Source organism: Nerophis ophidion, linkage group LG07, assembly GCF_033978795.1.
Source record: "Nerophis ophidion isolate RoL-2023_Sa linkage group LG07, RoL_Noph_v1.0, whole genome shotgun sequence".
NCBI classification, from domain to species: domain Eukaryota; kingdom Metazoa; phylum Chordata; class Actinopteri; order Syngnathiformes; family Syngnathidae; genus Nerophis; species Nerophis ophidion.
This window is the reverse complement of record NC_084617.1, coordinates 21,891,982-21,915,015: the sequence shown is the minus strand read 5'-3', so window position 1 is coordinate 21,915,015 and position 23,034 is coordinate 21,891,982. Positions and strand designations below refer to the sequence as shown.

At 42.3% G+C, this 23,034-nt stretch overlaps 1 protein-coding gene across 1 annotated transcript in view; it reads right to left on the bottom strand.

Annotated features, from left to right (window-relative positions):
* Positions 1–20,585, bottom strand: part of gsg1l (gsg1-like) — a 52,978-nt gene extending 32,393 nt beyond the window's left edge. Inside the window, exon 1 of the mRNA XM_061905653.1 lies at positions 20,087–20,585. Coding sequence (XP_061761637.1) covers positions 20,087–20,375 — 289 coding nt within the window. The 5' untranslated portion in view covers positions 20,376–20,585. The remainder of the gene's footprint in view (positions 1–20,086) is intronic.
* Between the last annotated feature and the right edge of the window lie 2,449 nt (positions 20,586–23,034).

Genomic DNA, 23,034 nt, shown 5'->3' with positions numbered 1-23,034 from the left:
AAATTAATCTTAATCAGGAAAAATTACTAATGATGTTCTATAAATTCTTTTAATTTTTTCAAAAAGATTCAAATTAGCTAGTTTTTCTCTTCTTTTTTTCCGTTGAATTTTGAATTTTAAAGAGTCGAAATATATTTATAAAAATATTTATCTTTTTCTATATATATTTATTCTGAGAAATCATTAAGATATACAGTGTTTTCACAAAGATAAATATCATTAATTATAGGGGTTAGTGCGTCTGCCTCACAATACGAAGTTCCTGCAGTCCTGGGTTCAAATCCAGGCTCAGGATCTTTCTGTGTGGAGTTTGCATGTTCTCCCCGTGAATGCGTGGGTTCCCTCTGGGTACTCCGGCTTCCTCCCACTTCCAAAGACATGCACCTGGGGATAGGTTGATTGGCAACACTAAATTACCCCTAGTGTGTGAATGTGAGTGTGAATGTTGTCTGTCTATCTGTGTTGGCCCTGCGATGAGGTGGCGACTTGACCAGGGTGTACCCCGCCTTCCGCCTGATTGTAGCTGAGATAGGCGCCAGCGCCCCCTGCGACCCCGTAAGGGACAAGCGGTAGAAAATGGATGGATAGATTAATAATCACATAGAGTTAAAGGTAAATTGAGCAAATTGGCTATTTCTGGCAATTTATTTAAGTGTGTATCAAACTGGTAGCCTTTCGCATTAATCAGTACCCAAGAAGTAGCTCTTGGTTTCAAAAAGGTTGGTGACCCCTGATCTACATCAACAATATGATTTGTCCGAATGGCTGGACAGGACAAATAAAATAAAAAAAGTTTTTATTTATTTATTTTTTAAACGAAAAAGAATCGTTACAGGGGAGAATCGAAAATTTGAAAATCTTTTTTGTTGTTGTTGTTGACTCCCCTAGTGTGTAGACTGGAGCTACTGTGTTTGAGAACCAGAACAAAAACGTGCTGGAGCGGTGCGATGAAGCGCATCAGACCAGGCAGCTATCCGTCATCTCCAAGGTTAATGCAGAAACAAAAAGTGAAAACAGGTGAGCGGGGCGGCGGGCTGCAATAATAACACGTTTACGGCGGGGCGGCGTTTGATTAGGACATGAATCTGAAATGTAATTAAGAGCGTGAGGAGGCTCATCTGAAGCCTGTCGCCGGGGCCAAGCAACGGAAGACATCAGCATTCACGCATCGTCGTATCGCTTTGACACGGAAAAAAAAAGGAAACATCAGCTCATCCCCAAAAGAGCGCTGAGCGGTTTAATCACTGCATGTCACTCAGGCATTTTTTTATCTTTCACCGTAGAAGACAACGTGCACTCACTTCTTTAGGTACACCCTCTATTAGGATAGACCAAAAAGTCCACAAAACTTAAGGTTAAAAACCATGAAAACAAGAGGGAAACATTAAAAAAACACGTCGGTCATAAAAGACATTAAACCGGCCCTGTTATGCAACACCAACTTTTTTTTTACCTGATAGTACCTGCTTATGCGTGTTTGGGATCTGCATCAGTCCCAAAAATGTGAAATCAAATTGAGGTATTTATAAAAAAAAATGTTCTTCAGCTCTCACTAGATCGGTTCGCAGCCGAGTGTGAAGCGACCGGAATGAGAATCAGCACCTCCAAGTCCGAGTCCAGGATTCTTGCCCGGAAAAGGGTGGAGTGCCATCTCCGGGTTGGGGAGGAGACCCTGCCCCAAGTGGAGGAGTTCAAATACCTAGGAGTCTTGTTCACGAGTGGGGGAAGAGTGGATCGTGAGATCGACAGGCGGATCGGTGCGGCGTCTTCAGTAATGCGGACGTTGTACCGCTCCGTTGTGGTGAAGAAGGAGCTGAGCCGGAAGGCAAAGCTATCAATTTACCGGTCCATCTACGTTCCCATCCTCACCTATGGTCATGAGCATGACCGAAAGGATAAGATCACGGGTACAAGCGGCCGAAATGAGTTTCCTCCGCCGGGTGGCGGGGCTCTCCCTTAGAGATAGGGTGAGAAGCCCTGCCATCCGGGAGGAACTCAAAGTAAAGCCGTTGCTCCTCCACATCAAGAGGAGCCAGATGAGGTTGTTCGGGCTTCTGGTGAGGATGCCACCCGAACGCCTCCCTAGGGAGGTGTTTAGGGCACGTCCAACCGGTAAGGAGCCACGGGGAAGACCCAGGACACTTTGGGAAGACTATGTCTCCTGGCTGGCCTGGGAACGCCTCGGGATCCCCCGGGAAGAGCTAGACGAAGTGGCTGGGGAGAGGGAAGTCTAGGTTTCCCTGCTTAGGCCGTTTCCCCCGTGACCCGACCCCGAATAAACGGAAGAAGATGGCTGGATGGATGGAAGATGGATGTTGCCTTCCTTCACACTTCCTCCAAACGGTCTGTTTGGAATTTGCTCCTTTGTGTGACGTTTTTTACATATGTGACATCAGCGTATTAAGCGTATATGGTAGTCATTGACCCAAACATCTTTGCGTGATTTAAATACACTGTATTGCCAAAAGTATTTGGCCACCCATCCAAATGATGAGATCCAGGTGTCCTAATCACTTGGTTCGGTGAATAAAATCAAGCACTGAGGCATGGAGACTGTTTCTACAAATATTTGTGAAAGAATGGGCCGCTTCATATTTGCACCTCTCCCGAAAACCTCCCGGAAGAAATTTTCTCCCGAAAATCTCCCGAAACAGAGCGGAGTTGGAGGCCGCGCCCCCTCCAGCTCCATGCAGACCTGAGTGGGGACAGCCTGTTTTCACGTCCGCTTTCCCACTATATAAACGGCTTGCCTGCCCAATCATTTTACCACATCTACGAATTTTAATAAAAAAACGGCACACACAAGGAGACGAAGCAGAAGAAAGAGGAAGTTACAGCCATGGCGACGCCGTCTGTAATAGAGTGATTATATGTTGTCTGTCGCCATCTCCTGGTGAATGTTGCCTATAGCGTTATGGGGTTGCTTTTTGATTGGCCAACGATTAACGTGGTGTTGCGCACCTGACGGCAAGTGACTCTCGCCAGTACGCAAATGGCAGAACAAAGGTTACTCAAACAGTGAAAGGTAAGTGTTATTGTTTTTATTTTAGTAACCAGCAAGCACAGTACAGTTAGTAGAACAACTGTGTTTTTATTACTGTGTATTTGATAGGTGCCGTCTGAAATTCAACTATTTATTTTATTTGTATATGTATGATAAAATAAATATATAGCTAGAATTCACTGAAAGTCAAGTATTTCATATATATATATATATATATATATATATATATATATATATATATATATATATATATATATATATACATATATATATATTTATATATATATATATATATATATATATATATATATATATATATATATATATATATATATACATATATATATATTTATATATATATATATATATGAAATACTCGAGTTGGTGAATTATACTCCCCTCTTAACCACGCCCCTGCCCCAGCCACGCCCCCAACCACACGTCCGCCCCACCCCCGACCACGCCCCCCACCCTCCACACCCCACCTCCTGAAATCGATGGTCTCAAGGTTGGCAAGTATGGGCCGCTCTCAGTGATTTCTATCGTGGAACTGTCATAGGATGCCACTTGTGCAACAAATCCAGTCGTGAAATTTCCTTGCTCCTATATATTCCAAAGTCACTTTAATTTAAGAAAATTGAAGAGTTTGGGAACAACAGCAACTCAGGCACAAAGTGGTAGGCCACGTAAACTGAGGGGGTCAGCGGATGCTTAAGTGGATAGTGCAAAGACATTCTGCACTGTCAGTTGCTACAAAGCTCCAAACTTCATGTGACCTTCCAATTAGCCCACGTACGGTACGCAGAAAGCTTCATAGAGATGGGTTTCCATGGCTGATCAGCTGCATCTAAGCCATACATCACCAAGTCTAATGCAAAGCGTCGGATGCAGTGGTGTTATGGTGTGGGGTTGTTTTTTAGGAGTTCGGCTTGGCCCCATAGTTACGAACTTTGAATTCTCCAGGTTACCAAAACATTTTGGACCGTTCCATGGGATGACACTTCAAGTTCATATGTGACTAAAGGCAAGGGGCCAAATACTTTTGGCAATATAGTGTAGATGTCAAACCGGCGAAGTAAAAAGTGTTTTACTTTAGCTTTTATGATTTGTGTGCAAAGATTAGCCCGCTTCAACCACAGACCTTCCCAAAAAGATGGGTTTTTCGAAAAAAGAACTACTTATAATAGCAATGGAGGAGACAACGAAGCGGTAAGTAATACCAGTAGGTTAAAAGGTGTGAATAATACGATTTGATGTGTAGCTAGCTTAGCCTTCTCATGGGAGGCAATAGCATCATCGTCCACCGGCAAAATAAAGAAGGATCTTCCTAAAAAATTAATTTAATTGGATCATTGCGTACTGTGTTTGGCAACGAACCAGTTGGTATTATAATCCGTCATTACGTTAGCGAGCTCTGCGAGCGATGATGTAGCTCGTAGCATAGCGAGTGTCTCTATCGTTTACAAGTGTTCAAAACAGCAGTGCAGTGAAAGTATTAACATTATATAGAATAGAGAAGCATTTTATTGTAAATATACACGTATATGCTTGCAGGATATAGCATTGGAGAGATAATGACTTGGTAGAAATGTAATCTTATTCTGACGAAAAAAGGCCAACAGGACTACAAGGTCTGGTTTCAGGGGGACTGTTTGGTGGTATTTAGAAAAAAGTGGTTTTGGGTAAACTGTAAATAAAACCCGCAAAACAGGCTTGTAGGGAAGATGTAGCCTCTGTGTTTTTTCCTTACCTAACGTGTGTGTGTGTGTGTGTGTGTGTGTGTGTGTGTGTGTGTGTGTGTGTGTGTGTGTGTGTGTGTGTGTGTGTGTGTGTGTGTGTATGTATGTATGTATGTATGTATGTATGTATGTATGTACTGTATATGTATGTGTATATATATACACACACACATATATATATATATATATATATACACACATATATATATATGCACAAATATATACTTATATATGCAGTATATATATGCATATAAATATATATATATATACATATATATATATATATATATATATATATATACATGTTCTCCACGGGTCGCCACCTTGTCGTGGTGGAGAGCCTTGTGTGTTCGAATGAACCTAAGAGCGATGCCGTCGGGAGCCTCGGCTCCTGGTAGGTTCAACCATGGCGGTAAGGTCGAGGGGGAGGTTCCAGACGAAGCGCGATACAAAAACCTTAACGGCGGAACTGGCGGATAATGCCGCGTCGCCTCCGACAGTAAAGGCGGATGAAGGTTAAGGGTGCGTCACTGCCTACTGGGTGCACCGTGTGTGTTTGGCTACGGGAGTAAACCCCTAACGACAAATCTGTTGGGAAGACCCGCATCAGGCAGCCATCAACAGACCGGTGTGCTGGCAGTCTTCTGCAACTCCTTCCTGCAGAAGGTCGTCATGAGCTTTTCATGCCACTGGAAGACGTAGGGGGGAGCCAAGGTAGTGAGGGTAGTGACTGCGCACCACTTCCTTCACTCTAATCTACTCCTTGTGCAGGCCTGCTCCAAACACCCCCACCCCCTTTTCCACCCCATCCCATCCCCTCCAAGTCCTGCGGCGATGGAGAAGGGTGGCAGGTACAGGTCAGGATGTGACTGGGAGTATCTAGCCCAACCCTGCACGCAGGCGGTGTGGGATAGACGGTCGCTGAGGTACGGGACGGAACAGCGTGTCTCTCCGGCAGCTCCCCACGTGACTGAGCAGCACCACCCTGCTCACCCTGAGATGGGAAGGGCCGAGAAAATGTGGCCTAAAAATGGTCTGTTCCTCCACTCCCGGGCAGCCTACCGCAGCTGCCGGGTCATCCCCCCATGCGGTCGAAAACACAAGAATAAAACCCGACTGACACTCACACTAGCGACTTGTAACGTCCGTACGCTTTTGGATGTGCGTGATGATTCGTCTCGTCCCCGCAGAAGAACAGCGTTGGTGGCGCACGAACTGAAGAGGTATAACATTGACATTGCGGCCCTCAGCGAGACCCGCCTCCATGGGGAGAAGGATACACTTTCTTCTGGAAAGGGCTTCCGAAAGGCTCCCGTCGCCTCCATGGTGTAGGCTTCGCTGTGCGGACCTCCCTACTTCAGAAGCTTCCCGAATCTCCAGTTGGCATTAGTGAAAGGTTCATGACCTGGAGGATTCCCCTCACAAATAACCGTTACTGCACCCTCATCAGCGCCTATGCCCCAACACTGATTGCCGACCCTCAATGTAAGGAAGAGTTCAATGCCTCCCTGCACTCCGTCATCAGCAAAACACCACTCACTGACAAGCTCATCCTTCTAGGGGATTTTAACGCAAGAGTGGGCTCAGACAGTGTACTGTGGAGGGAAGTGATGGGTCGGCACGGTGTTGGCAAGCTCAACAATAATGGTCTCCGTCTTCTCACTCTATGTTCTGAGCATCAACTGGTCATCACAAACACCTTGTTCCAACTGAAAAACAAGTACAAAACATCCTGGCAACACCCTCGCTCCAAACACTGGCATCTCCTAGATTACATCATCACCCGCCACGCGGACAGGAAGGAGGTGTGCATCACTAGGGCCATGCGTGGAGCTGACTGTTGTACTGAACACCGCCTGATCAGAACAAAGATTGACTTAGAAATACGTCCCCAACAGAGAAAAACACTACCTTCCAAGAGGCTCACCTGTGATGCACTGAAGTCCACGCACTGCGACAACCAGCTCAGGAAAAAGGTAGCAGATCAGCTGTTCAAGATTCCTGAAGTGCCACCAGAGCTGGACACTGGAACTACCTGGAGCACCCTACGCACTGCCCTCCACCAGGCGGCTGTGGAGTCTATAGGGTACACCAGAAGGCGACATCAAGACTGGTTTGACAATAGTGCGCCAGGAATCTATGACCTGCTTCAGGCAAAAAACAAGGCCCTTGCAGCTCACATATCAAACCCTCAATCCACCGTCCTGAAGGCTCAGTTCATCCGCCTCAGAAGTGAAACCCAGCGCACCCTCAGAGCCATAGAGAATGACTGGTGGACACAGAAGGCCCGCGAAATACAACATCACGCAGACACCAACAACTCTCATGCCTTCTACGACTCCATCAAGTCCATCTTTGGCCCACAGAGGAAGAACATCACCCCAGTTAGATCAGCTGACAGAACCACTCTCTACAAGGACAAACAACAGATCCTGGACATATGGACTGAGCACTTCAGGGTACTGCGGAACACCACAAACCCTGTACAGACAGACATACTCTCTGACCTCCCATGCCTGCCCCCTGTAGACTCGCTGGACTCCTCTCCAAGCTTCTCAGAGGTACTCAAGGCCATCAAGGGTCTAAAAGACAACAAGAGCCCAGGCCTTGACAAAATCCCGGGAGAAATCTTGAAGCACGGTGGATATCTCCGGCACCGCAGAATGCACCAGCTGATCACTGCCATCTGGTCGTCTGAAGTCATCCCGCAAGATTGGAAGGATGCTAACTTCATAACGATCTATAAGCGCAAAGGCGACAAAGCAGACTGCGGCAACAGCAGAGGTATCTCCCTACTATCCGCAGCTGGGAAGGTGCTAGCAAGGATCATGTTACATCAAGTAGCAACTCATGTAACCGAAAACATCCTGCCCGAATCTCAATGCGGCTTTAGACGTGATCGGAGCACCGCAGACATGATCTTTGTTGCCAGACATGTACAGGAAAAATGCAGAGAACACCGCAAAGACTTGTACATGGCATTCATTGACCTGTCCAAGACCTTCGATACAGTAAACCGGGACTTGCTGTGGGAAGTACTTGGAAAACTAGGTGTACCAGCAAAGTTCTGCAACCTACTGCGACAGCTACATGATGGCATGCAGGCCTGTGTGAGCAACGGCGGCCAACAATCCCCATTTTTCAGTGTGGATGTGGGGGTCAAGCAAGGGTGTGTCCTTGCCCTAACCATATTCAACATGTTCATTTCCACTGTCACCCTCCTGTCCCATAAACACCTGGACCCCACAGATGGGATTCAGATACAATACCGGTTGGATGGTAACCTTTTTAACATCCGTCGCCTCCAAGCCAGCACTAAACTCATCACCCAGCATATTCTGGAACTACAGTATGCAGATGACTGCGCTGTACTTGCACACCCACCAGAGTCTCTCCAGCGCGCACTGAATGTGGTAGCCTCCATCTACAGTGCCATTGGTCTTCAGATAAACACGAAGAAAACACAAATACTCGTGCAGGAGTTTACTCCCCAGCCAAACACGCCAATCTTCACCCTTGACGGGCACCCATTAGCCACCGTCCCCCATTTCACCTACCTCGGTAGCACCCTGTCGCCAACCTGCACCATTGACGATGACGTCCAGGCCCGTATTGGCCTGGCCTCTGCTGCCTTTGGAAGGCTACGGTCCAGGGTTTTCCTGAACAGGAATCTAACCATCTCCACCAAGACAGCCGTGTATAAGGCAGTCTGCCTCTCCACGCTGCTCTATAGTTCCGAAACCTGGACACCCTACCAGAGGCACATCCAGAGTCTCGAGGCCTTCCACATCCGCTGCCTCCATAGGATCCTAGGTCTAACCTGGGAAGACAGGGTGCCCTACACTGAAATTTATGACCGGACCAACACACCCATCATCACAGCACTCCTTGGCCAAAAACACCTAAGATGGGTCGGACATGTGATTCGTATGCCAGCCCACCGCCTACCCCGTCAAATATTGTATGGCCAGCTTTCAGTCGGTCAAAGGTCTGCCGGGGGCCAGAAAAAACGGTACAAGGACCACATTAAAACTCTCCTGAAAAAGTGTGACATCAAACCACCAGCACTGGAGTCCCTGGCTGCTGACCGCCAGACTTGGAGCTCTACCTGCCACCAGGGAATCACTCATCTTCAGGAGAAGTTCACAGAGCGGAGAGCACAGCGGCGTGCACAAAGACACCAACGTGCCACAGCACCAGCGACCATCACCGCTGCCTTCCCCTGCCCCTCCTGTGACAAAGTCTGTGGCTCGCGCATAGGCCTGAGCAGCCACCTGGCTATGCACAGGCGAAAAGCACAACAATAACCAATCCAATACTTCGTTTGGAGCAACGTCATCATCAACATCGATGGACTGCCATAAGCAAGCAGTAAGTGTGTGTATGTATGTATGTATGTATGTATGTATGTACTGTATATGTATGTGTATATATATATACACACACACACACACATATATATATATATATACATATATATATATATGTATATATATATATATATATATATACACACATATATATATATGCACAAATATATACATATATATGCAGTATATATGCATATAAATAAATATATATATATATACATATATATATATATATATATATATATATATATATATACACATACTGTATATGTGTGTGTTTGTGCGTGTGAGGATGGCACAAATATCCTTTAATGGAGACAACTACAAGTCGCAAATGTACTTTATCAAAGTTTTAGAAATATCGCTTTTATTTGGACGAAGTTGCTGGGTAGAGGGAAGTCTGCGCTTTTTCCTTAAGTTGCTGCCCCCGAGACCCAACCTTGGATAAGCGGAAGAAGATGGTAGGATTGATGGAATCATTTAATACTTGTTTGTATTGACAAACGTGCTGTTTTACACTGCAATATTGTTCAGTTAGTTTTACGTATGTCTAGCTTGTGTGCTATTGTGTGCTTAGTAGTTGTGTAGCTGCCAGTTCTTAGTAACCTATAGCCTAGCATGTTTACCTTTTGTAAATGACTTAACTAGAATAGAAGAGATTGTGTGCTTATCAGAGGACATTTAGATGTTAACTTGCCGTCCATCTTTGCACAAGTAAACACGGTGAAGGACTACTTGTATCACATATGTTATCACACATTTACATGCAAGCTGATATCATCACATACTTGTTCTCTAATATCGGATCTGCAAGAAAGGTACTGATGAATATGACTATCATGCTCAAAGCTGTTATGAATATTTTGGTTCCTGCTCTCAGAATGTTGAATAACTCCAAGATGATGAAATGTCACCTGGGAGAAGAGAGGAACGTTTTTTTCTCGGCTAAAGACGGAAGGCAAAAGTGAATTATCAGCCGATGAAGAAGTTAGTGTCCGTAAGATCAGCCGACCAATCAATTCTTCAGGTCTTATCTGAACTTGTGTCCCTCGTCTCTCGGCTCCCGTGGGACGTCGGACAGGCCTCCAGGTGATCATCTTGTATTCAACCCAACATGGGGGAGGTGTTAAGAGGACGAAAGTCTCGTTTAATCATCCTTGATTGGTTGTGTGGAGAGTGGGATGTGGAGTAGCTAAAGACTGTAATTAAGTAAGAGTGCTGTTTCTAATCATTCCGATAATTACTTGAGTAAGAGAAAGTATTCCATGTAAAAACTACTCAAGAACTGAGTATTGGATTGTAGTTAATTATAGTAACTTGTTACTAATTGTAGCTGAGATAGGCACCAGCGCCCCCCGCTACCCCAAAAGGGAATAAGCGGTGGAAAATGGATGGATGGATGGATGGGTTACTAATCATTGAATTAAAAAGAGAATTACTTTTAATAAATGTAGTTAATTACAAAGGGATATAATTTTTGCACTACTTTGAAAAAAAACTTTAACTGTCTAGCATAATGCAGTTGAGACGTTTCATGAGAGCAGAGTTGTGCCTTTTAAAAGTGCCTTTAAAACATTTGTATGCTCGTACAACACTTAAAACCTCTAGCAAATCAGTATGTAGAATTAAATTATGGAATTGATTAACCAAAGAAATCAAACAAAGCATCAATCTGATTCAATTCAAGAGACGGTTCAAATTACAAGTGCACACAAAGTACACACGACAAAAATTATGATGATCATGTTGAACCTTTTTTTTTTTGAGACAAAGATTATTTATGTATTTAATATTTGTTCGCTTAATATGGTATATTATTTCTTTATTATTTATTCGTTCACTGTTCTGTTACAGAGAACAAGAAAATTGCTATAGTATGAAAAGGGGTAGAATTAAAAAAGCTCTGCTTCTCCCTACTCCTTTTTAAACGTGCTGTAATGAAACAACTGGAAATGTGTGATGCATTACATTGTATCGTATGCATGTTCCAAATAAACTGAAACTGAACTGAACTGTAAGTTGCTAAGTGACTTGTGATGTCAGCGGCCAGACAGAGCAGCATTAGTTCAGTCGTGTTTGTTAGCTCAGACTCTTAGTTTGCAGGCAGTGACAGCAGCTTTGTTGAATATTTTTTCCACTGGATTGTGTTAGCGCTAGTTAATAAAGAGATTGAATGTGCTTCCATGGCTGTACTCTCCTTGTCCGCAAACGAAGTATTGTAGGATTGTAAGCTTGTCACTTCAGTCGTTCATTTGTGTGTACATGTGTGTGCGTGCATGTGTGTGTGTGTACTTACATGTTGTTTTCTGTGTGATGTTGCCTTCTTCTATTTAATACCAAGTTCATTTTAGTGTGGTGCTGTTTGTTGTTTTATCAAAAAGGTACTTCCTTCTTTGAACTTGCTGTGCTTCAGACGCTACCTTGTTGACATTAAACCACATCAAAAGTAGCGTGCCATGTTACATCAAACATGTCGCTATCGGTGCTGTAACATACATAAAAATATTTAGATTACTCGTATAGGAAAAGTAACGGCGTTAGTAACGTCGTTGTAATATCACGTTGTTACTTTGACTACATTTAGGGGACCTTTAGATTGTATCATAAGGGGCTTTCTTATTTTGTATGTCTGAAATTTGTAGACAAACAATCAAAATGTAGAATAAGCACTATGCGTGGGGCCCCGTGATCCGTGGAGGGCCCTGTTTAGCGTGAAAGGCGCTTCATATGAAATTTTACCGCAAACGTATTTCCAGCCCCTTCCTGCTCTGTCACTGCTAAGAATATAATATCAAATTTCCCTGAACTTTCTTACTGTCCCTTGTGGTGTGTTAGTAAGGCAGTTATGGTTATGATTGAAAATGTATGCTTTAATAATTATGGTAAATGTGTTATTTTGCTCCAACCATCCATCCATTTCTACCGCTTATTCCCTTTTGGGGTCAAGGAGGGAGCTGGTGCCTATCTCAGCTACAATCGGGCGGAAGGCGGTGTACACCCTGGACAAGTCGCCAACTCATCACAGGTTATTTTGCTCATAAAAATAAATTATTAAACTATTTCTTTCTCACAAATTTGTAGCACAAACATGCATCAAATTAAATTCAGGTTTGATTTAAAAAATATAATAATTGTTTTACATGATTTAAAAAGTCAAAAAAATGTTGTAATCCAAATAAAAATGTATGTGCCGGACTGCAAACACATATAGCGTAGATTTATCAATCTTTCAAACAAAACACACACACACACACACGCACATATACGCTCTCACTCACACACACGTTAAAGGGGAACTGCAATTTATTTATTTTTTTTGCCTATTATTCACTATACTTATGCAAGACAAGAACACACAGGTTTTGTATGCATTCTAACTAGTAAATAAACCCTAGCAGAAGTCAGCTAACAAATGGGAGATTCTCTATTCCGCAGATAAAGCGCTCTAGCAAACATCCAAACACCTCCATCATGGTTTCATACACAGGCTGTAAGTATAAATGCAATGCAGTAATATAGTAACATGTAATATTTACGTACTTTGCTCGTTATAAGCATACGGTGGTGCATTAAGTTCACAGACGCATCACAACGTTCACGTTTCCTTCAACAACAATACTACTAATCATGGCAGACTTCATGAGAGTCAACAAACATAATAAAACAATAACTTATTTCACAATGTCTGTTCTCACTGGGATGTTTATATCTTCCCGTTTAGAAGAAGAATTAATCAGAATCCTCACGAAGGCTGAAAACAAATTGCTGCAAACGAGCGTCTTAACGGGACTTTCTCGCCATCTCCGTGTGTAAGTTGGATGTCAAAGTTTACCAACTTCTTAGTTTATGTCCACAACCTTGTACTATTCAGGAGAGAGGCATGATTTATAATCAATAATTAACTTTTACCAACTCAGAGGCAACTGCGATGAGGTGGCGACTTGTCCAGGGTGTACCCCGCCTACCGCCCGATTGTAGCTGAGATAGGCGCCAGTGCCCCCCGCGACCCCAAAAAAAAGGGAATAAGCGGTAGAAAAAAAAAAAAAAACTCAGAGGCAATGCAGCAGCTCAGTATTTCATTACAGCAGCATAAGAAAGTTAGCGCTCAGTGATCACGGTGTGTCCAAAAATATTGAATCTGCGTTAGCACTTATAATAACAATATCGCTAATACTGGAGTAATATTCAGGTCATGCAATGTAAATGGTGTATTGTTGGTGCTTTTTAGATGTTTTTTTGAGGGCTTTATGGGGAAAATAGTGTACTCCGATTGGCTACATTGTTAGCTGACTCTTACTAGTGTTTATTTATGACTTAGAATGAATTAAAAATATGAAAAACCATGTGTTCTCGTCTTACATAAGGATTGTGAATGACAGGCAAACTAATAATAAAAAAGTGCAGTTCCCCTTTAAGTGTGTTTTGCCCAGCTGTTTGTTTACTGGCTCACAGTCTCCGCATCAGCATCAGAGTGTTGCCTGTCAACACAGACCTTGGTCCCGTCGCACAAAAAGAATAAACGTCTCAGGCTGCAGATCCAAACTGGACTTTTGAGTTACGCTTGCGAGCCGAGCCAGTTTGACATTTTCCTTAAAGCTCTCTCTGAATAATGCATGAATCATTGTGACAAAAGTACGGAGGAGGTGGCAATCTACGAAAGTGTACTTTGGTGCCGGTCCAAAATGTGGCCCAAGTCTGCGTCGTAGCAATCAACATGGAGTGACCCACCCGCTACATGGAGCTCCCACATCATGACAAAGCACCTGTGTGACGTAATGTAATGAAAAATTACATTACTATTTGTGCTGTAAAATGTTTGTTTGTGCCGTTACTCTTTTTAAGTTATTCTAAAACAAATTTTCTGACTAGTGATGTCATCCAATCCTTCCTCTCCCACCTTGTTAGAATCTCCCCAAACTTGTCCCATTCGTTTGTGCTGCAAAATATTTCGTTTTATTGTAGATGTTTTAATATTAACTTGCTATTATTCATAACCAGCCACCCAACTTTGTCAAAATCTCCCCAAACTTCTTGCAAACATTTGTGCTCTGTTTGTGCTGCAACATTTTTTTTGTTTAACTATTATAGTTTCTTACGTTAACATTTTATAGATGTTATGTTATTAAAGTGTTATTGCTCATGACTAACCACCCAACATAGCAAACTATATAAAAATGTAAAAAAAATTTGCAACACAAATGTAGCACAAACAAATGGGGAACGTTTGACATAGTGGGGGGCTGGTTATGAATAATAACACCTTAACAACATACAAACTACTGTATAATTAGTTAATACAAAAACAAATTACCGTATTTCCTTGAATTGCCGCAGGGCATTTAGTATGCGCCTGCCTTGAATTACTGTCGGGTCAAACTCGCTTCCCAAAATAATTAGCGCATGCTTAGTATTACCGCCTGGTCAAACTCGTGATGTCACAAGTGACACTTCCCCTGTCATCATTTTCAAAATGGAGGAGACTGATTTCAATACCGGTAATTTGAAATCGCATAAAGGGAAGAAGATTAAGAGCTATTCAGTAGGATTTAAGGTCCAAGCTTACATCACACTAAATTTTTTACTGCATACCTTTGGTACGTGTCGGAGTGAGAAGAGGTTTTAAAATAATTAGCGCATGCTTTCTTTTACCGCATGCCTTTGGTAAGTGCAGGAGTGAGAAGAGGTTTTAAATTAATTAGCGCCCCGGCGGCAGTTCAAGTAAATACGGTAGACAAAGAAAATGTGCAAAACAAATGAATGGGAATGAGTTTGGGGATATTTTGACAAGGCAGTGGTGCCGTTATGAACAATAATACATTAATAATATAAAAAACTATAATAATTAGCAAAATCATTTTAGCTGCACGAACCAGCACAAACGAGCGGTGCAAACGTGGGGACACTTTTACAGAGTAGGGGTGCTGATTATGAATCATAAAATGTTATGAAATAAAAACTATAAAACACTTATCTAAACATTGGGTTTAGATAATAATGATAATAATATTTTGGGATCCATTCTTTAAATTCGTTTTAACTATTAAATGAACCAAAAATATGACTTATTCTATCTTTTGTGGAAAATATTGGACACAATGTGTTGTCAAGTTTATGAGATGCGATGCAAGTGTAAGCCACTGTGACACTATTGTTCACTTTTTTAAAGTGTACCGTATTTCCTTGAATTGCCGCCGGGGCGCTGATTAATTTAAAACCTCTTCTCACTCCTGCGCTTACCAAAGGCATGTGGTAAAAGTAAGCATGCGCCAAATATTTTAAAACCTCTTTTCACTCTGGCACTTACCAAAGGTATGCAGCAAAAATCTGAGTGTGATGTAAGCTTGGACCTTCAATCCTACTGAATAGCTCTTAATCTTCTTCCTTTTATGCTATTTCAAATTACCGGTATTGAAATCAGCCTCCTCCATTTTGAAAATGATGACGGGGGAAGTGTCACTCGTGACGTCACAAGTTTGACCAGGCGGTAATACGAAGCATGCGCTAATTATTTTGGGAAGCGAGTTTGACCCGGCAGTAATTCAAGGCAGGCGCATACTATATGCCTTGCGGCAATTCAAGGAAATAAGGTATTTATTTATTTATTTTTATAAATGTCTATAATGATAAAGTCATAGAGGGATTTTTATTCACTGCTATGTTGAAATTGTTACTAACATTGATACTGTTGTTGGTAATATTCATTTTTGTTTCACTACTTTTAGGTTGTTCTGTGTCATGTGTGTGTGTCCTCTATGAATGTTGCTGGGTCGGGTTTGGTGTTGGAATTGGATTGCATTATTATGGTATTGTTGTGTATTGTGTTGTTGGATTGCATTATTATGGTATTGATGTGTATTGTGTTGTTGGATTGCATCATTATGGTATTGTTGTGTATTGTGTTGTTGGATTGCATTATTATGGTATTGTTGTGTATTGTGTTGTTGGATTGCATTATTATGGTATTGATGTGTATTGTTTTGTTGGATTGCATTATTATGGTATTGATGTGTATTGTGTTGTTGGATTGCATTATTATGGTATTGTTGTGTATTGTGTTGTTGGATTGCATTAGTATGGTATTGTTGTGTATTGTGTTGTTGGATTGCATTATTATGGTATTGATGTGTATTGTTTTGTTGGATTGCATTATTATGTTAGTGATGTGTATTGTGTTGTTGGATTGCATTATTATGGTATTGTTGTGTATTGTTTTGTTGGATTGCATTATTATGTTAGTGATGTGTATTGTGTTGTTGGATTGCATTATTATGGTATTGTTGTGTATTGTGTTGTTGGATTGCATTATTATGGCATTGATGTGTATTGTGTTGTTGGATTGCATCATTATGGTATTGTTGTGTATTGTGTTGTTTGATTGCATTATTATGGTATTGATGTGTATTGTTTTGTTGGATTGCATTATTATGGTATTGTTGTGTATTGTGTTGTTGGATTGCATTATTATGGTATTGATGTGTATTGTTTTGGATTGCATTATTATGGTATTGATGTGTATTGTGTTGTTGGATTGCATTATTATGGTATTGTTGTGTATTGTGTTTTGGATTGCATTATTATGGTATTGTTGCATATTGTGTTGTTGGATTGCATTATTATGGTATTGATGTGTATTCTTTTGGATTGCATTATTATGGTATTGTTGCGTATTGTGTTGTTGGATTGCATTATTATGGTATTGTTGTGTATTGTTTTGTTGGATTGATTAATAAATTATTTTTAAAAATACAAATACAAACTATAAAACTTCATAAACTATATTAGTTCAACAACAACAAAAAAGAAATTATAGTACAAACGTTGCACAAACATTTGAGATGCATTTGGGGAGATTTTGAGAAAGTGGTCGTGGGGGGGCTGATCATGGATAAAATAAAACATTTATACAAGTTCAACAACAACCAAAATATAGCACAAACTTTTGGGACACGTTTGGGGAGATTTTGACAAAGTTGGGGGGTTATTATGACTAACAACACATTAATAATATTCAAACTATAAAATTTAAAACAATTTTTGCAACACAAATGTAGCACAAACAAATGGGACACCATTTGGGGTGATATTAACAAGGTGTGGGGGCTGGTTATAAATAATAATACATTAACATACAAAGTATAAAACGTTAATACTATAAAAACTAATTGGACGAAAATTGTGCAGAACAAACGAATGGGACGAGTTTGGGGAGATTTTGACAAGGCGGGGGTGAGGTTATGAATCATAAAATGGGTTGTACTTGTATAGCGCTTTTCTACCTTCAAGGTACTCAAAGCGCTTTGACACTACTTCCAACTTCACCCATTCACACACGCATTCACACACTGATGGCGGGAGCTGCCATGCAAGGCCCTAACCACGACCCATCAGGAGCAAGGGTGAAGTGTCTTGCTAAAGGACATAACAGACGTGACGAGGTTAGTAGAAGGTGGGGATTGAACCAGGAACCCTCAGGTTTCTGGCACGGCCACTCTCCCAACCGTGCCACGCCGTCCCCAAACGTTAATAACTTACAAGCTATAAAATGTTAATAATATAAAAATCATAATAGTTAGACAACGACATTTAACAGGATTGAAGATTTAAATACGTTTTGGGAGATTTTGACAAAGTTGGGGGGCTGATTATAAATAATAACACGTTAATAATATAAAAAAAACCCTATAACAATTAAAGAAATAATTTTTGATGTACAAACAAATGTTGCAAATTTGGGGACACTGTGACACAGTTAGGGTGCTTATTATGAATCATAAAACGTTAATAACATAAAACGTAAAAACAATTTAAAAAATGTACTAATCCAACAACAAAAAATAAAATATAGCACAAATGTTTGGGACAAGTTTGGGGAGATTTTGACAAGGTAAAGGGGACTGGTTATGAGTCCATCCATCCATCCGTTTTCTACCACTTATTCCCTTTTGGGGTCGCGGGGGGCGCTGGTGCCTATCTCAGCTACAATCGAGCGGAAGGCGGTGTACACCCCTGACAAGTCGCCACCTCATCGCAGGGCCAACACAGATAGACAGACAACATTCACACTCACATTCACACACTAGGGACCATTTAGTGTTGCCAATCAACCTATCCCCAGGTGCATGTTTTTGGAATTGGGAGGAAGTCGGAGTACCCGGAGGGAACCCATGCATTCACGGGGAGAACATGCAAACTCCACACAGAAAGATCCCGAGCCCGGGATTGAACCCAGCACTACTCAGGACCTTCGTATTGTGAGGCAGATGCACTAACACCTCTTCCACCTAATAAAACGTTAATAATATAAAAACTAGTTTGAAAAAAAAAAATGTGCAGAACAAACAAATGGGATGAGTTTGGGGGTATGTGGACAAGGTTGAGTGCTATTATGCATCATAAAACGTTAATGGTACAGTGGGGCAAAAAAGTATTTAGTCAGCCACTGATTGTGCAAGTTCTCCCACTTAAAATGATGACAGAGGTCTGTAATTTTCATCATAGGTACACTTCAACTGTGAGAGACAGAATTTGAAAAAAAGTCCAGGAATTCACATTGTAGGAATTTTAAAGAATTTATTTGTAAATTATGGTGGAAAATAAGTATTTGGTCAACCATTCAAAGCTCTCACTGATGGAAGGAGGTTTTGGCTCAAAATCACAGGATACACTCGTCGTGTTTGGAGGAAGAAGAATACTGAGTTGGATCCCAAGAACACCATACCTACTGTGAAGCATGGGGGTGGAAACATCATGCTTTGGGGGTGTTTTTCTGCTAAGGGGACAGAACGATAAATCCGTGTTAAGGAAAGAATGAATGGGGCCATGTATCGTGAGATTTTGAGCCAAAACCTCCTTCCATCAGTGACAGCTTTGAATGGTTGACCAAATACTTATTTTCCAGCATAATTTACAAATAAATTCTTTAAAATTCCTACAATGTGAATTCCTGGATATTTTTCTTCACATTCTGTCTCTCACAGTTGAAGTGTACCTATGATGAAAATTACAGACCTCTGTCATAATTTCTCCCGTCCAAAGGCAAAACCCAGTAACTCAATTTTGGTCAAAACTGAGCTGATAATAATTTTGGAGTTCCTAGGTGATATGCTTTACATTAGTGTATCCGATATTGTAATTTGTTCCGTAAGTAAGCTGTTACGCGCATGGCAGGACCTAGCAACTACCACATAACCGCGTAGATACAACAGAAAAACCTAGTATCTCAAGGGATCAATCGGAGCCTCTTTGTCAGTCGCCCTATTGTCTTTAATGAGACATTTGCACGAATGGGGGCCGACGGTCAACCTGATTATGTGATATTATGGCACGAGGGGATATTTTGAAGATTGGCCCAGGACCTTGCAAGCACCTTCATTAAATGTATTGTTCTTTATTCTTCCCCTTGCATACTCTTTTGGGCAGATAACTGTGGAGGTCAAAGTAAAAACTGGGTCTTGCCCAATGTGCAAACGCAGAATGGGGCCCACCCGAGATTGTGATAAAGTATCTGGAGAAAGGGCACACGTTCATGAGAGCAGATTCAATCCATGGCTCAATCGGCAAGAAAATGAAAGCTCAAGAAAACATCTATACGTTTGATGACTTTGTAGATCTTTGTAAGACAGCATCAAGATAGATTGGTTTTCCTTTGTTTTCGCAAAATCAGCTAGAAGTGAGTTACCAGGTTTTGCCTTTGGACGGGAGATTTTAAGTGGGAGAACTTGCTGACTAAATACTTTTTTGCCCCACTGTATGCTCATATTTGCAGGGAAATGGCATATTTGCAAAGATAAGGGAGAACTGACATCACAAAAGTACGCCAAAACCTCATGAAAAGATAGTTTTGAAAAAAGAACAGTGACGCAAAACTCCAAGCTGCACTTTCTGTCCCACGCTCCTCGAACGCATCACTCACCTGTCTACCGAAAGGACCTGACAGAAAAGTTTGCGCGCGGTTGTCATGGTGACGCACCCACCTGCCTCATGGATGTTCTCCTCGCACGAGTACCAGATGCCGGTGTGGAAGCGGCGGAAGAGGAAGCGGTCGTCGCCGGTCTCCCAGCTGTAGTGCACCTTGCTCTGGTCCGTCTCGTTGACGCCGTAGTCGATGCAGTTGTGGCGCCGCTGCGGGCTGCAGTTGGGCTTGGGGACGCGCTGCGTGCCCTCGCACCAGTAGGTGGTGATGAAGGCGGTGGTGGAGAAGAAGAGCGCCACCAGGTTCAGGCCCACGGACAGCAGGGCGCGACACTTGCGCGTCGTCTTCATGCTCCAAGCGCGCGTCACGGCCGCAGCAGCGCAGGCATGGCGCGGCCAGGACGCAACCCGCGCGTGTCCTTTCTCCTCCTCCTCCTCCTCTTCCGTGGGGGCCTTGCAGTCACGGAGACAAAAGCCAGGAGGACTTCTTGCGTCCACTTCACTGCACCTTGTGAGGACACTTTAGTCCGTGACGGACGCACGCGCACTGACGTCCTCTCTCGCTCTCTCCTCGTGCGTCACACGCAGATGCGCTTCCTTCACTAAAGAGACACGCACGCTCTATTTACACGCGGAGTTGATCTTTCATCCATCCATTTCCTACCGCTTTTGGGGCCGCGAAAGGGCGCTGGCGCCTATCTCAGCTACAATCGGGCGGAAGGCGGGGTACACCCTGGACAAGTCTCTGCCTCATCGCAGGGCCAATACAGATAGACAGACAACATTCACACTCACGTTCACACACTAGGGCCAATTTAGTGTTGCCAATCAACCTATCCCCAGGTGCATGTCTTGTCTTCGCAAATATGGAAATAACACTTCCTGTCGTTTGTGCTGTAAAAATGTTTAGTTTTTGCCATTACCATTAAATGCCTACTGAAGTGAGATTTTCTTATTTAAACGGGGATAGCAGGTCCATTCTATGTGTCATACTTGATCATTTCGTGGTATTGCCATATTTTTGCTGAAAGGATTTAGTAGAGAACATCCGCGATAAAGTTAGCAACTTTCGGTTGCTAAGAGAAAAGCCCTGCCTCTACCGGAAGTCGCAGACGATGACGTCACATGTTGATGGCTCCTCACATCTTCACATTGTTTTTAATGGGGGCCTCCAACAGAAAGAGCTATTCGGTCCGAGAAAACGACAATTTCCCCATTAATTTGAGCCGGGATGAAAGATTTGTGTTTGAGGATATTGATAGCGACGGACTAGAAAAAACGAAAAAAAAAACGCGATTGCATTGGGACGGATTCAGATGTTTTTAGACACATTTACTAGGATAATTCTGGGAAATCCCTTATCTTTCTATTGTGTTGCTAGTGTTTTAGTGAGTTTAATAGTACCTGATAGTCAGAGGTGTGTGTCCACGGGTGTCTTGACGCGCAGTGTCTCAGGGAAGTCGACGGCAGCCTCATGGGCGGCGCAAGCTCAGCTGATCTCCGGTAAGAAGCGACTTTTTACCACAATTTTCTCACCGAAACCTGCTGGTTGACATTCGGTTGGGATCCATGTTCGCTGTGATCCATAGTAAAGCTTCACCTCCAGGAATTTTAAACAAGGAATCACCGTGTGTTTGTGTGGCTAAAGGCTAAAGCTTCCCAACTCCATCTTTCTACTTTGACTTCTCCAATATTAATTGAACAAATTGCAAAGGATCCAGCAAAACAGATTTCCAAAATACTGTGTAATTATGCGGTTAAAGCAGACGACTTTTAGCTGTGTGTGTGCGCAGCGCTCATATTTCCTAACAGCCCGTGACGTCAAGCGTACACATCATCATTACGCGACGTTTTCAAGAAAAAACTCCCAGGAAATTTAAAATTGCAATTTAATAAACTAAAAAGGCCGTATTGGCATGTGTTGTAATATTAATATTTCATCATTGATATATAAACTATCAGACTGCGTGGTCGGTAGTAGTGGGCTTCACTAGGCCTTTAAAGTCTTACTGAAATTAGATTTTCTTATTTAAACGGGGATGGCAGCTCCATTCTATGTGTCATACTTGATCATTTCGCGATATCGCCATATTTTTGCTGAAAGGATTTAGTAGAGAACATCCGCGATAAAGTTCGCAACTTTCGGTCGCTAACAGAAAAGCCCTGCCTTTACCGGAAGTCGCAGACGATGACGTCACATGTTTGATGGCTCCTCACATATTCACATTGTTTTTAATGGGAGCCTCCAACAAAAACAGCTTTTCGGACCGAGAAAACAACAATTTCCCGATTATTTGAGCAAAGATGAAAGATTCGTGTTTGAGGATATTAATAGCGATGGACTAGAAGAAAAAAAAAGTTTTTAAAAAAAACGCGATTGCATTGGGAGGGATTCAGATGTTTTTAGACACATTTACTTGGATAATTCTGGGTAATCCCTTATCTTTCTATTGTGTTGCTAGTGTTTTAGTGAGTTTAACAGTACCTGATAGTCGGAGGTGTGTGTCCACGGGTGTGTTGACGCCAATGTCTCAGGGAAGTCGACGGCAGCTGTATGGAAGGCACAAGCTCAGCTGATATCCGGTAAAAAGCGACTTTTTACCACAATTTTCTCACCAAAACCTGCTGGTTGACATTCGGTTGGGTTCCATGTTCGCTTGACCGCTCTGATCCATGGTAAAGTTTCACCTCCGTGATTTTTAAACAAGGAATCACCGTGTGTTTGTGTGGCTAAAGGCTAAAGCTTCCCAACTCCATCTTTCTACTTTGACTTCTCCAATATTAATTCAGCAAATTGCAAAGGATCCAGAGACACAGATGTCCAAAATACTGTGTAATTTTGCGGTTAAAGCAGACGACTTTTAGCTGTGTGTGTGCGCAGCCCTAATATTTCCTAACAGTCCGTAACGTCAAGCGTACACGTCATCATTACGTGACATTCTTAAGAAAAAACTCCCGGGAAATTTAAAATTGCAATTTAGTAAACAAAAAAGGCCGTACTGTCATGTGT